The sequence below is a fragment of the Crinia signifera genome, chromosome 6 (assembly GCF_055691185.1).
Source record: "Crinia signifera chromosome 6, ASM5569118v1, whole genome shotgun sequence".
Taxonomy (NCBI): Eukaryota; Metazoa; Chordata; class Amphibia; order Anura; family Myobatrachidae; genus Crinia; species Crinia signifera.
Window position 1 is genome coordinate 2,762,824 of NC_139222.1, and position 15,542 is coordinate 2,778,365.

The 15,542-nt window shown below is 46.0% G+C and overlaps 1 protein-coding gene across 3 annotated transcripts in view; it reads right to left on the reverse strand.

Moving 5' to 3' along the window:
* LOC146009796 (uncharacterized) overlaps window positions 1–15,542 on the reverse strand; it is a 562,226-nt gene that overhangs the window by 389,475 nt on the left and 157,209 nt on the right. The window contains exon 6 of one of the 3 annotated variants that reach the window (XM_083150261.1): window positions 9,202–10,988. The exons of 1 other annotated variant lie outside the window; for it this stretch is intronic. In XM_083150261.1, coding sequence (XP_083006387.1) covers window positions 9,973–10,988 — 1,016 coding nt within the window. In that variant the 3' untranslated portion in view covers window positions 9,202–9,972. Of the gene's footprint in view, window positions 1–9,201; window positions 10,989–15,542 lie in introns of those variants that run through there. One more of the 3 variants, XM_083150262.1, reaches the window with a different exon arrangement.

The following is a 15,542-nucleotide window of genomic DNA, read 5'->3' on the forward strand; positions in this document are numbered from 1 at the left end:
GAACCATAGTATTAGACTGTAGATCAGATGCTGTTGCCCAAATATGGTCAGACAGGAAATGTCCACAGGGGGTGATCCAATTCCCCTGCTGTTTACAGGAAGGTTATGTCCACAGGGGGTGATCAGCACATAACGCAATCAGCCGGTGTTTGTTCCTTTTATTGACACTCCTTTGTGCCTTTCTGGACACTAGTAGACTCTGTGGAACCAGGCACAGCAGGGGGCAGCAGCAGATGGACAGCTGTAGATTACCTGGGGGGATAAAGCTGACTCTTGAATCCACCAATCCGAACCAAGTGCAAACCCACTGATAGTTCAAGCACCGTGGGAATTTAGAAGGTTTTAAAATGACTTGTACACAAGCCAGTTTTTTTATGTTAGTCACTGGCCTGGGCTCAGAGGTCATACTCTGCCTAGGTATCTTGTGGGACATTATACAGGTTTCCTGCACTATCACGGCTGTGTGGTATATGCGATAGGGTTGCGAGGGGGAATTCTGTGGAATTCGGAGGACTAATCTACAGTACTATCACTGCTGTGTGGATAAGCAACGTTTTGCTCTATGGAATTGGGTTGGAACGGTGATGCTACGAGGACTGCCGGTTTGGACTGCTACCAGCATACCGTTTATATGCTACATTTTGCCTCATGTTCCTGTTTTCATCTATTTGTGTGTGCTGTGGAAAAATAAACCGTATTTTGGTTTGATCTGCTCGGTGTCGGAGTGATGGAGGAACCCCGTAACCTCACACCTCCGTTGAGTGACCTCATATGTGTTTCCGTTTGGTATTTCTCTCCTTCTCTCTTTTCTCCAGCCTTGGCTTGTTAAAAACTGAGCTTCCTGGCCTGGAGGCGGGGTAGAGGAGGGGAGGAGCCTGGTCTGCCTGGGAGGCAGGAAGAAGTTTAACCTCTTAGGTTCTGGAAGCTCTCTCTCCCGCTCACTACCCAGCGTTAGCCCTGTGGCCCCTGACGTCCTCAAAGAAAGAGATTTAACAGGTAAGACATAAATCTCATGTTCGTGGTGTATACCGAGCAAAAAATATTAATATGATCTGCTGTTACATGTCCCTCATTAAGAATCCCAATCCTGGTCTTTAGTCTTATTACTTAGTCTCCAGGTATAGTTAGGAATCTTCAGAAGTTTGTCTTAGAGAAGATTTTGCATGTTAAATAAGTTAAAGGTCATGTCGTCCATTCCTGGTGCTTTGGAACTTATATGGGCCTGAAGAAACATCTTGGGTACCCACAAGACACTTAGATGCAGACAATCTTATGAAAGATTTCTGGTACTTGTGTATTTTGGCGGCGCTCATCGCATCGCATACCATAAGGCATACGATGGTATGCAATGCGACGCGATATTGTACAATGCCATAGAATTTTAAAATTGCTTACAATGTTAAATGCACCCCCACGCCACCCCCCCCCCCCACTATAAACGTGAACCCGAAGCGTGGCGAGCGCAGCGAGCCCACAAGGGGCGGCGGTACGCGTCTTCCGACCTTTTCATACCCCCACTATCCACGTCGGCGTGGAGTTGAGAATAAAAAGTGTGGTGAGTGCAGTGAGACACCGAGCCCGAAGCGTGGCGAGGGGACGCGGACAGCTGTGAAGGTATCCACGTCCCCTCGCCACGCTTTCTATTCTCAACTCCACGCCGACGTGGATAGTGGGGGTATGAAAAGGTCGGGGGACGCGGGCTCGCTGCGCTCGCCACGCTTCGGGTTCACGTTTATAGTAGGGGGGTGGCGTGGGGGTGCATTTAACATTGTAAGCACCCATTAGGGTGCTTAACCCCTTCCTGACAGAGCCAGTTTTTGCCTTCCTGACAGAGCCCTTTTTTTCAAATCTGACATGTATCACTTAAGTGGGGATAACTTTTTTTTGCTTTTACTTATCCCAGTGATTTTGAGATTGTTTTTTCGTGACACATTGTACTTCAAATTAGTGGTAAATTTGGGTCGATACAGTCTGTGTTTTTTTGTGAAAAATACCAAAATGTCGTAAAAAAATGGAAAATTTAGCAATTTGCAAAATGTTAAATTTTCTGCTTGTGAGACAAATAATCATACCACTCAAAATAGTTAATAACTAACATAGACCATATGTCTACTTTATGTTTCCATCATTATTTCAACTTCCTTTTAATTTTTTTGGACACTAGGAGGCTTACAATATGAATAGCAAATTCTCAAATTTTCAAGAAAATTTCAAACACAAATTTTTTTAGGGACCAGTTCAGTTCTGATGTGACTTTGAGGGACTTGTATGTGAGACACCCCCATAAATGATGCCATTTCAAAAACTGCACCCCTCACAGTATTCAAAACAGCATTTTGGAAGTTTGTTAACCCTTTAGGTGTTTCACAGGAATTAAAACAAAGTGTAGGTGAAATTTCAAAATTTCATTTTTTTTGCAGATTTGCAATTTTAATACATTTTTCTAAGGAACACAGTACATTTTACTAGAGAAATGTGACTAAAAATTGATTCCCCCAATTCTTTTGTTTTCATAAATATCCTATATGTGGCCCTAGTGTGCACGTTGACCAAACCACAGGCTTCATAATAGAAGGAGAACCTACTTGATTTTGGAGCCTCCTTTTTATGAGATTATTTTTTAGGCACCATGTAGGTTTCTAGGCACCATAAGATGCTAAAAGTTAGGAACCCCCCCACAAGTGACCCCATTTTGCAAACTACACCCCTCAGGGAATTCATCTAGGGGTATAGTGTACATTTCAAACCCCCAGGGGTTTCACCAATTTTGATACAACTGGGCAGTGAAAATGAAAAATTACATTTTTTACACAAAAATGCAGTTCTGGCTCAAAATTTTTCATTTTCAGAAGGTATGAAGGAGAAAAAGCACCCCAAAATCTGTGCCCCAATTTCTCCCGAGTACGGCAATGCCTCACATGTGACCAAAAAATACCATTTGGGTGCATGGCAGGACTCAGAAAGGAAGGAGTGATTTTTGGATTTTGCAGCTCAGATTCTGGTGGAATGTTGGTGGGTGCTATGTCGCATTAGCAAGACCCCCCAAGCACCAATACAGTGGAACCCCCACAAGTGACCCCATTTTGCAAACTACACCCCTCAGGGAATTCATCTAGGGGTATAGTGTACATTTCAAACCCCCAGGGGTTTCACCAATTTTGATACAACTGGGCTGTGCAAATGAAAAATTACATTTTTTACACAAAAATGCAGTTCTGGCTCAAAATTTTTCATTTTCACAAGGAATGAAGGAGACAAAGCACCCCAAAATCTGTTCCCCAATTTCTCCTGAGTACGGCAATGCCTCACATGTGACCAAAAAATACCATTTGGGTGCATGGCAGGACTCAGAAGGGAAGGAGTGATTTTGGGATTTTGCAGCTCAGATTCTGGTGGAATGTTGGTGGGTGCTATGTCGCATTAGCAAGACCCCCAAAGCACCAATACAGTGGAACCCCCCCACAAGTGACCCCATTTTGCAAACTACACCCCTCAGGGAATTCATCTAGGGGTATAGTGTACATTTCAAACCCCCAGGGGTTTCACCAATTTTGATACAACTGGGCTGTGCAAATGAAAAATTACATTTTTTACACAAAAATGCAGTTCTGGCTCAAAATTTTTCATTTTCACAAGGAATGAAGGAGACAAAGCACCCCAAAATCTGTGCCCCAATTTCTCCCGAGTACGGCAATGCCTCACATGTGACCAAAAAATACCATTTGGGTGCATGGCAGGACTCAGAAGGGAAGGAGTGATTTTTGGATTTTGCAGCTCAGATTCTGGTGGAATGTTGGTGGGTGCTATGTCGCATTAGCAAGACCCCCCCAAGCACCAATACAGTGGAACCGCCCCACAAGTGACCCCATTTTGCAAACTACAACCCCTCAGGGAATTCATCTAGGGGTATAGTGTACATTTCAAACCCCCAGGGGTTTCACCAATTTTGATACAACTGGGCTGTGCAAATGAAAAATTACATTTTTTACACAAAAATGCAGTTCTGGCTCAAAATTTTTCATTTTCACAAGGAATGAAGGAGACAAAGCACCCCAAAATATGTGCCCCAATTTCTCCCCAGTACGGCAATGCCTCACATGTGACCAAAAAATACCATTTGGGTGCATGGCAGGACTCAGAAGGGAAGGAGTGATTTTTGGATTTTGCGGCTCAGATTCTGGTGGAATGTTGGTGGGTGCTATGTCGCATTAGCAAGACCCCCAAAGCACCAATACAGTGGAACCCCCCCACAAGTGACCCCATTTTGCAAACTACACCCCTCAGGGAATTCATCTAGGGGTATAGTGTACATTTCAAACCCCCAGGGGTTTCACCAATTTTGATACAACTGGGCAGTGAAAATGAAAAATTACATTTTTGTACACAAAAATGCAGTTCTGGCTCAAAATTTTTCATTTTCAGAAGGTATGAAGGAGAAAAAGCACCCCAAAATCTGTGCCCCAATTTCTCCCGAGTACGGCAATGCCTCATGTGTGACCAAAAAGTGGCAGGACTCAGAAGGGAAGGAGTGATATTTGGATTTTCAGCACAAATTCTGGTGGAATGTTGGTGGGTGCTATGTCGCATTAGCAAGACCCCCAAAGCACCAATACAGTGGAACCCCCCCACAAGTGACCCCATTTTGCAAACTACACCCCTCAGGGAATTCATCTAGGGGTATAGTGTACATTTCAAACCCCCAGGGGTTTCACCAATTTTGATACAACTGGGCAGTGAAAATGAAAAATTACATTTTATTTACACAAAAATGCAGTTCTGGCTCAAAATTTTTCATTTTCAGAAGGTATGAAGGAGAAAAAGCACCCCAAAATCTGTGCCCCAATTTCTCCCGAGTACGGCAATGCCTCACATGTGACCAAAAAATACCAGTTGGGTGCATGGCAGGACTCAGAAGGGAAGGAGTGATTTTTGGATTTTGCGGCTCAGATTCTGGTGGAATGAATGGTGGGTGCTATGTGGCATTAGCAAGACCCCCGAAGCACGGTGAAATTATGAACCTAATAATCCATAGATGTGTGGTATATTTTAAAACACTCCTTTATACATAGGCCGGGTTTGTCGGGGCAAGTGTCACACTGGAAAATAGTTTGCTTTCTTATTCCCTTTTTATAGCAAACTTTGCACCTTTTTTGTGTCCTGCCCTTTTTTCCAGTGGAGGGGATTTCATCAGAAAATGCTGCCCTGGTACAATACGGGGGCCAGTACTAGAAGTACTGGGGCCCTCTGCCTGCTGGTTCCCAAATATTAGGCCCTTTATGACTTCCTCTTGAAAGTGCATAAATGTCCCCCTCTGGCCGGTAGAACGGAATAGCACGTAAGCGTTATACAGTGCCATCTGGATGATATACACGGCCAGCTTCTTGTACCAGATTTTTGTTTTCCGCAGGGCACTGTACGGCTTCAGTACCTGATCTGAAAGATCCACTCCGCCCATGTACCTATTGTAATCCAGGATACAATTAGGTTTTGAGGTGTGGGTACTGGTACCTCGTACAGGGACGGAGGTGGTACTGTCTCCGTGAATTGTTGTCAGTATAAGGACATCCCTCTTGTCCTTATATTTGACCAACAACATATTTTCGGTGCATATTCCCCTGCTTTCACCCCTTCTCATTACTTGGGCAATGTGCGTTTTTGGGAGGCCTCTTTGGTTCTTGCGCACAGTACCGCAAGCTGCTGTACCTCTTGAACCAAGGGCCTTAAACAGGGGGATGCTGGTGTAAAAGTCATCCACATAGAGGTGATAACCTTTATCCAGGAAGGGGTGCACTAAATCCCAGACAATTTTTCCACTAACACCTACGAGGGAGGGGGGGCATTCTGGCGGTTCAATTCTTGAATCCTTCCCTTCATATACCCTAAACCTGTGAGTGTACCCTGAGGTGCTTTCACACAGCTTATACATTTTTATGCCATACCTTGCCCTCTTACTGGGAAGGTACTGGCGGAATTTAACCCTTCCTTTAAAATGTATAAGGGACTCGTCTATGCAAATGAATTTATCTGGGATGTACATCTCTTCAAATTTGGCACTGAAATGATCAATGACCGGCCTGACTTTGAATAGCCGGTCAAAGGTGGGATCATCTCTGGGTGGGCACTGTGCATTATCGTTGTAATGCAAAAATTTAAGGATCGTCTCAAATCGAGCCCGGGGCATGGCCATACGGTAAAATGGGGTGCTGTACAGAACATCTGTACTCCAATATTGCCTAATTTCTGGCTTTTTTACTATGCCCATATGAAACACCAGACCCCAAAACGTCATCATCTCTACTGCATCTACAGGGGTCCACCTAGCAAATGATGACGTGGGGTTTTGAGCAATAAACTGCTGGGCATATAAATTAGTTTGGTCCACCATTAAATTTATAAAATCATCAGAGAAAAATAATTTGAAAAAGTCAATTTCTCTGAGACCTGTGGAATCAAATTGGATTCCTGGCATGGCCAAAAACTCAGGAACCTGGGGCTCAAAATTGTCTGGTGGTGGGGTCCATACGAGATCAATTATTGGGGGGGGGGGTCTCAGCTGCTCTACGGGGGCGTCTTTGAGGGGGTCCCTCATCACCAGAGGAGGAAGAGGAGCTTAAGACGAATCCTTCAAATTCCCCGCTTGCCTCACTGGCTGTGTCAGAGTCAGAGGCAAGCATGGCATATGCCTCCTCCACTGAATACATTCTTCTGGATGACTGGGATGACATTTGGGATGACATTTTTATTTTTGTGTTACTGGTAGTGAAATGTTTCAACACGTGTATAGTGTAGGGGGGGGTACAAACTTTATTTCAACCCGGGGGGGTATGTAGTGTGTAGTGTGTATGTAGTGCAGAAAAAAAAAATACTTTATACAGGAATTTGATCCCAATAAAAAAAAAAAAAATTGAAGGGGTTAAAAAAAAAAAAAATTGAAGGGGTTAAAAAAAAAAAAAAAAAAGGTCCTGCGCAAAAAATTGATCACAGATGTTGGTTAGTAACGTCCGTCACTGAACAGCGCTCAAAGGCAACAGGAATTTGATCAAAAAATAGATCAACCCTGTGCCGAAAAAGCTGATCAGTGATGTACGTCACTGATCAGCGCACAGTGGCCACAGGACACCCACAAAATCACAGTGTGTGTTAAAAAAATTTTTAAAAAAGACCCCACAGCACCCTCAAAAAAAAAAAAAGGTGATCAGTGATGCGACACTGATTACCAGTGAGGGGCAGCAGGTGCACAACCTTTGGTGCAACTGACAGGTATATATAAAAAAAAAAAACCTCTGCACCCCCAAAAAGTTGCTGATCACCTCAGATATAGTGATCAGCACAAAAGGCGGGGGCAGCAGACACAAAATTTAGCACTCTCTATCACTCTCTGTCACTATCTCTCTCTATCTCTCTATCTCTCACTATCTATCACTCTATGACACTGCAGCAGCAGCACTGACAGTTATATATATGAAAAATAACCCCTGCACCCCCAAAAAGTTGCTGGGGGTGCACAAAAGGGGGGCAGCAGACACAAAATATAGCAGTCTCTATCACTCTCTGTCACTATCTCTCTCTATCTCTCTATCTCTCACTATCTATCACTCTATGACACTGCAGCAGCAGCACGGACAGGTATATATATATATAAAAAAAAACCTGCGCCCCCAAAAAGTTGCTGATCAGTTAATTTATACTGATCAGCACAAAAGGGGGGGCAGCAGTCAGTTATATAAAAAATATATAGCACAATCTGTCACTATCTCTCTATCTCTCTCTATCTCTCTATCTATAACTCTATCACACTGCAGCAGCACAAAATATAGCACTCTCTGTCACTAGCCCTCTCTATCTCTCTCTATCTCTCTCTCTCTATCTAAAACTCGATGACACTGCAGCAGCACAACACAGCACAGCACAACACTGGAAGTCACAACAAGTAGCAAGATCCCAAGCAGTGATCAGGTAAGTATTTTGCAAGGTTCTGGTCAGTATATCGCGGCAGCTAGGCACGGTGACCGCACTGCACGCAATTCCAGACCGGAATGGCGTCTGCAGTGCAGTCACCGTTAGTTTAAACCCCCCTCCATGGCTGTGATTGGTTCGTCGGTCCGACGAACCAATCACGGCCTTTGGGGGCGGGCGGGGTGAGGTGGGGTGACACCAGTGTCACCCTTACACCCCGCGGTGATTGGTGCTGTACTTTACAGCACCAATCACCTCCGATCCCTGTGTCACCGGCGAACGTTATTCGCCGGTGACACAGAAAACGCTGTGAATGGCTGTTCACACTGAACAGCCAATCACAGCGATCGCCGACGGGGGGGGGGGGGGGGGGCGGCATCGCAGCCCCCCCTGGGCATGCATGGACATGTCTGCTGTCAGGGACAGCAGACATGTTTAAACTGTCACCGCGTCTATAGACGCAGTGACAGTTAAATGCCATGACGTACATTTATGCCATGTGTCGGGAAGTACTTCCCGACCATGACGTAAATGTACGTCAAATGTCGGGAAGGGGTTAAAAGCACCCTTTAGGGTGCTTATACAATCTTTCATCGTATAGGGGCCAAAAATCGCGCTGCATCGCATGCCATCGGGTGCATGGCATGCGATGCGATTCTATTAAAACATTGCGCGATGGAAATCGGTGGCGCCGCTATAATACACAAGTACCAGATTTCTTTAAGGATGTTTCCTGATAATTTGTTCATTTAGCTTTATTCCTCTCAGCTAAGAGCCTACATCTTTGATTATATAATACATGGCTTATATTCTGATTTCAATTTGTTTTAATATATTTGGGAGAATCCTATTATTACTGATAGTTTTATTGGTACTTATGTATTATCTGGACTCCCATGTTAAATGCACCCAATTTTTCATACTCCTACTATCCAACTACGCATAGAGTTAATTTTGTATAGTGTGGCGAGCGCAGCGAGCACCGTGCCCGAAGCGTGGTGAGCGGACGCGGTCTCATAAGAAAAACAGGAGCCCAGATATTACATAAGTACCGTTTTATTCCCCTGCCATATTGGAATAATCCTGCAAGTTGTCAATTATATAAGCCTCTGTTACCTGGAGGTTGAAGACCAGGTGGCATCCTAAGTACCAGTATGTGTATAAACAACGTGCGGTTTCTATAGACAGAAAACCATTCCTAGTGGTTCCATTGTGCAGGAGTGTCATAACAACCACTCAGTAGACCTGAAACTTGTTTTCCCATATATGTGGCACCCCTTCCCAGCTAAGGTATCTCAGTATCACCATACGGACCTCTTAACACTTTCAAACGAATCTTACCACAGCCCTTAGTTCAGAGCACCCTGTCTTGGCAGCATTGGTGGCATCAGAATGCTCTTTCTGACATTCTCCGATGGCTAGAAGGTTTGATTCAGGTTCCCCTGGGCTTTCCTTACAGGAACATCTAAGCCTCATCAGTGACTATGTGGGGTGGATGGACACCGAGGTTTAGCATTTCCTTTCTGTACAAGCAGAAAAATCGAGTTGGTCTCCGTCTCCCTGACTTCAGTTATTAATTAGCAATTGGTTCAGAAAGGATTCCACCCCAAACTGTAAGTCTATAAGAAGTGACCTTTAATGTGTACACAGTAACATAGCATTTGACATCAGATAAATACCACTTGGCTCATGCAGTCTGCCATAAACTTGTGTATATTTACACACGACTGTACAGTAAGTGCCAATTAACCTACCATTTATTTATTGATTGTCGGAGGATACTGGAGTACCCAGAGGAAACCCACGCAAGCATGGGGGGTATATACAAACTCTGCTAAGTTTGATCCATGGTGGGAATAAATACCTATGACAAGACTCTTTACATTTTATACCCACAGTGATGCTACCATGTTTTCCCTTCACCACATAATTATGTCACTGTGTACTGTCCATGCTGTTACTGCTGGGGCTCAAAACACAAGAGATCAGCCAAAAACTTGGCAGAATTTGCAATATTTACAGTACTGTGTCAGATGCCTTTTCCTCCCAGCTTGCATTGTGTATTTTGTTGTGTCTTACAAGATGTGATTTCCGTGTAAAACATTTCCCACACTCAGAACATGGATATGGCCTTTCACCTGTGTGACTTCTCTGATGTCTAAGAAGATATGTTTTCTGAGTAAAACATTTCCCACATTCAGAGCATGGAAATTGCTTGTCACCTGTATGATGTCTCTGATGTATAGTAAGGTCCGATATCTGTGTAAAACATTTCCCACACTCGGAGCATGCAAACGGCTTCTCCTTGATGTGATTTTTCTGATGTATAATAAGATTTGATTTTTCTGTAAAACACTTTCCACATTCAGAGCATGAAAATGGCCTCTCACCTGTGTGACTTCTCTGATGTGTAACAAGATTTGATTTTTCTGCAAAACATTTGCCACATTCAGAGCACGTAAATGCCCTCGCACCTGTGTGACTTCTCTGATGTGTAACAAGATTTGATCTCTGTGTAAAACATTTCCCACACTCTGAACATGGAAATGGCTTCTCACCTGTGTGATATCTCTTATGTGTAACAAGATGTGATTTGTATCTAAAGCATTTCCCACATTCAGAGCATGGATAAGGCCTCTCACCTGTGTGAGTTCTCTGATGTGTAATAAGATTTGAATTCACTGTAAAACATTTCCCACACTCAGAACATGGAAATGGCTTCTCACCTGTGTGTATTCTTTCATGTGTAACAAGACCTGATTTGTGTGTAAAACATTTCCCACACACAGAACAAATAAATATTTTAACAACTCTGTGAGCTGCACTGAGTGTAGCCATATTAGAGGTAGCAGGAGAACATTCACCATGATTAGAGGGATCAGAGGATATATTTGCACTGTGGAGTACTGAATGCACATTTAGAGTAATGGACATGTCTCTTGGGGGAGCAGGTATGTTATTATCAGGTATATTAGTATGTGGAGACAAAACGAGATCTCCCTCTGAGGTCTTCCTGCTGGTGCCACCATCTGCTGGGAATAAAATAAATATATAAAAACAGAAATGTTTTCCAAATGTAGTTCTTACTATTGCTGGGAATTAAAATAAAATTAATAACTATCTCTGGGCTGGTAACACAGAGAGACATGATGTGAGAGGGAGATCAGGAGCATAATAGGGGCTGATGGCTCCTGATGTATGAGATACAACAGAGAGTGCGGGGAGGAGACTGGTCAGATCTCTGGGCTGGTAACACACAGTGACATGATGTGAGGGGGAGAGCAGGAGTATAATAGAGGCTGATGGCACCTGATGTATGAGATACACCAGAGAGTGCGGGGAGGGGACTGGTCAGATCTCTGGGCTGGTAACACACAGTGACATGATGTGAGGGGGAGAGCAGGAGTATAATAGAGGCTGATGGCACCTGATGTATGAGATACACCAGAGAGTGCGGGGAGGGGACTGGTCAGATCTCTGGGCTGGTAACACACAGTGACATGATGTGAGGGGGAGAGCAGGAGTATAATAGGGGCTGATGTATGAGATACACCAGAGAGTGCAGGGAGGAGACTGGTCAGATCTCTGGTCTGGTAACACACAGTGACATGATGTGAGGGGAGAGCAGGAGTATAATAGGGGCTGATGGCTCCTGATGTATGAGATACACCAGAGAGTGCGGGGAGGAGACTGGTCAGACCTCTGGGCTGATAACACACAGTGACATGATGTGAGGGGGAGAGCAGGAGTATAATAGGGGCTGATGGCTCCTGATGTATGAGATACACCAGAGAGTGCAGGGAGGAGACTGGTCAGATCTCTGGGCTGGTAACACACAGTGACATGATGTGAGGGGGAGAGCAGGAGTATAATAGGGACTGATGGCACCTGATGTATGAGATACACCAGAGAGTGCGGGGAGGAGACTGGTCAGATCTCTGGGCTGGTAACACACAGCGACATGATGTGAGGGGGAGAGCAGGAGTATAATAGGGGCTGATGGCTGCTGATGTATGAGATACACCAGAGAGTGTGGGGAGGAGACTGGTCAGATCTCTGGGCTGGTAACACACAGTGACATGATGTGAGGGGAGAGCAGGAGTATAATAGGGGCTGATGGCTCCTGATGTATGAGATACACCAGAGAGTGTGGGGAGGAGACTGGTCAGATCTCTGGGCTGGTAACACACAGAGACATGATGTGAGGGGGAAGCAGGAGTATAATAGGGGCTGATGGATCCTGATGTATGAGATACACCAGAGAGTGCGGGGAGGAGACTGGTCAGATCTCTGGGCTGGTACACACAGTGACATGATGTGAGGGGGAGAGCAGGAGTATAATAGGGGCTGATGGCTCCTGATGTATGAGATACACCAGAGAGTGCGGGGAGGAGACTGGTCAGATCTCTGGGCTGGTAACACACAGTGACATGATGTGAGGGGAGAGCAGGAGTATAATAGGGGCTGATGTCTGCTGATGTATGAGATACACCAGAGAGTGTAGAATGAGACTGGTCAGATCTCTGGGCTGGTAACACACAGTGACATGATGTGAGGGGAGAGCAGGAGTATAATAGGGGCTGATGGCTCCTGATGTATGAGATACACCAGAGAGTGCGGGGAGGAGACTGGTCAGATCTCTGGGCTGGTAACACACAGTGACATGATGTGAGGGGAGAGCAGGAGTATAATAGGGGCTGATGGCTCCTGATGTATGAGATACACCAGAGAGTGCGGGGAGGAGACTGGTCAGATCTCTGGGCTGGTAACACACAGTGACATGATGTGAGGGGGAGAGCAGGAGTATAATAGGGGCTGATGTATGAGATACACCAGAGAGTGCAGGGAGGAGACTGGTCAGATCTCTGGTCTGGTAACACACAGTGACATGATGTGAGGGGAGAGCAGGAGTATAATAGGGGCTGATGGCTCCTGATGTATGAGATACACCAGAGAGTGCGGGGAGGAGACTGGTCAGACCTCTGGGCTGATAACACACAGTGACATGATGTGAGGGGGAGAGCAGGAGTATAATAGGGGCTGATGGCTCCTGATGTATGAGATACACCAGAGAGTGCGGGGAGGAGACTGGTCAGATCTCAGGGCTGGTAACACACAGTGACATGATGTGAGGGGAGAGCAGGAGTATAATAGGGGCTGACGGCTGCTGATGTATGAGATACACCAGAGAGTGCGGGGAGGAGACTGGTCAGATATCTGGGCTGGTAACACACAGTGACATGATGTGAGGGGGAGAGCAGGAGTATAATAGGGGCCGATGGCTCCTGATATATGAGATACACCAGAGAGTGCAGGGAGTAGACTGGTCAGATCTCTGGGCTGGTAACACACAGTGACATGATGTGAGGGGGAGAGAAGGAGTATAATAGGGGCTGATGGCTCCTGATGTATGAGATACACCAGAGAGTGCGGGGAGGAGACTGGTTAGATCTCTGGGCTGGTAACACAGTGACATGATGTGAGGGGGAGAGCAGGAGTATTATAGGGACTGATGGCACCTGATGTATGAGATACACCAGAGAGTGCGGGGAGGAGACTGGTCAGATCTCTGGGCTGGTAACACACAGTGACATGATGTGAGGGGAGAGCAGGAGCATAATAGGGGCTGATGGCTCCTGATGTATGAGATACACCAGAGAGTGCGGGGAGGAGACTGGTCAGATCTCTGGGCTGGTAAAACACAGTGACATGATGCGAGGGGGAGAGCAGGAGCATATTAGGGGCTGATGGCTCCTGATGTATGAGATACACCAGAGAGTGTGGGGAGGAGACTGGTCAGATCTCTGGGCTGGTAACACACAGTGACATGATGTGAGGGGGAGAGCAGGAGTATAATAGGGGCTGATGGCTCCTGATGTATGAGATACACCAGAGAGTGCGGGGAGGAGACTGGTCAGATCTCTGGGCTGGTAACACACAGTGACATGATGTGAGGGGGAGAGCAGGAGTATAATAGGGGCTGATGGCTCCTGATGTATGAGATACACAAGCGAGTGCGGGGAGGAGACTGGTCAGATCTCTGGGATGGTAACACACAGTGACATGATGTGAGGGGAGAGCAGGAGCATAATAGGGGCTGATGGCTCCTGATGTATGAGATACACCAGAGAGTGCGGGGAGGAGACTGGTCAGATCTCGGGGCTGGTAACACACAGTGACATGATGTGAGGGGGAGAGCAGGAGTATAATAGGAGCTGATGGCTGCTGATGTATGAGATACACCAGAGAGTGCGGGGAGGAGACTGGTCAGATCTCTGGGCTGGTAACACACAGTGACATGATGTGAGGGGGAGAGCAGGAGTATAATAGGAGCTGATGGCTGCTGATGTATGAGATACACCAGAGAGTGCGGAGAGGAGACTGGTCAGATCTCTGGGCTGGTAACACACAGTGACATGATGTGAGGGGAGAGCAGGAGTATAATAGGGGCTGATGGCTGCTGATGTATGAGATACACCAGAGAGTGTGGGGAGGAGACTGGTCAGATATCTGGGCTGGTAACACACAGTGACATGATGTGAGGGGGAGAGCAGGAGTATAATAGGGACAGATGGCTCCTGATGTATGAGATACACCAGAGAGTGCGGGGAGGAGACTGGTCAGATCTCTGGGCTGGTAACACACAGTGACATGATGTGAGGGGGAGAGCAGGAGTATAATAGGGGCAGATGGCTCCTGATGTATGAGATACACCAGAGAGTGCGGGGAGGAGACTGGTCAGATCTCTGGGCTGGTAACACACAGTGACATGATGTGAGGGGGAGAGCAGGAGTATAATAGGGGCTGATGTCTCCTGATGTATGAGATACACCAGAGAGTGCGGGGAGGAGACTGGTCAGATCTCTGGGCTGGTAACACACAGTGACATGATGTGAGGGGAGAGCAGGAGTATAATAGGGGCTGATGGCTGCTGATGTATGAGATACACCAGAGTGTGGGGAGGAGACTGGTCAGATCTCTATGCTGGTAACATACAGTGACATGATGTGAGGGGAGAGCAGGCGTATAATAGGGGCTGATGGCTCCTGATGCATGAGATACACCAGAGAGTGCGGGGAGGAGACTGGTCAGATCTCTGGGCTGGTAACATACAGTGACATGATGTGAGGGGGAGAGCAGGAGTATAATAGGGGCTGATGGCTCCTGATGTATGAGATACACCAGAGAGTTTATGACTCACCTGTGCTGATATCTGTAGGGATCTCCTCCTCCTCACACTGCTGATCACACCTCACATCTGTCTCTTCTTCTCCCTCTGTATCTCCTGCCTTCATATCAGTCACATACGTCTCTTCTTCTCCCTCTGTATCTTCTGCCTTCATATCAGTCACATACGTCTCTTCTTCTCCCTCAGTATCTTCTGCCTTCATATCAGTCACATACGTCTCTTCTTCTCCCTCTGTATCTTCTGCCTTCATATCAGTCACATACGTTTCTTCTTCTCCCTCAGTATCTTCTGCCTTCATATCAGTCACATACGTCTCTTCTTCTCCCTCAGTATCTTCTGCCTTCATATCAGTCACATACGTCTCTTCTTCTCCCTCTGTATCTTCTGCCTTCATATC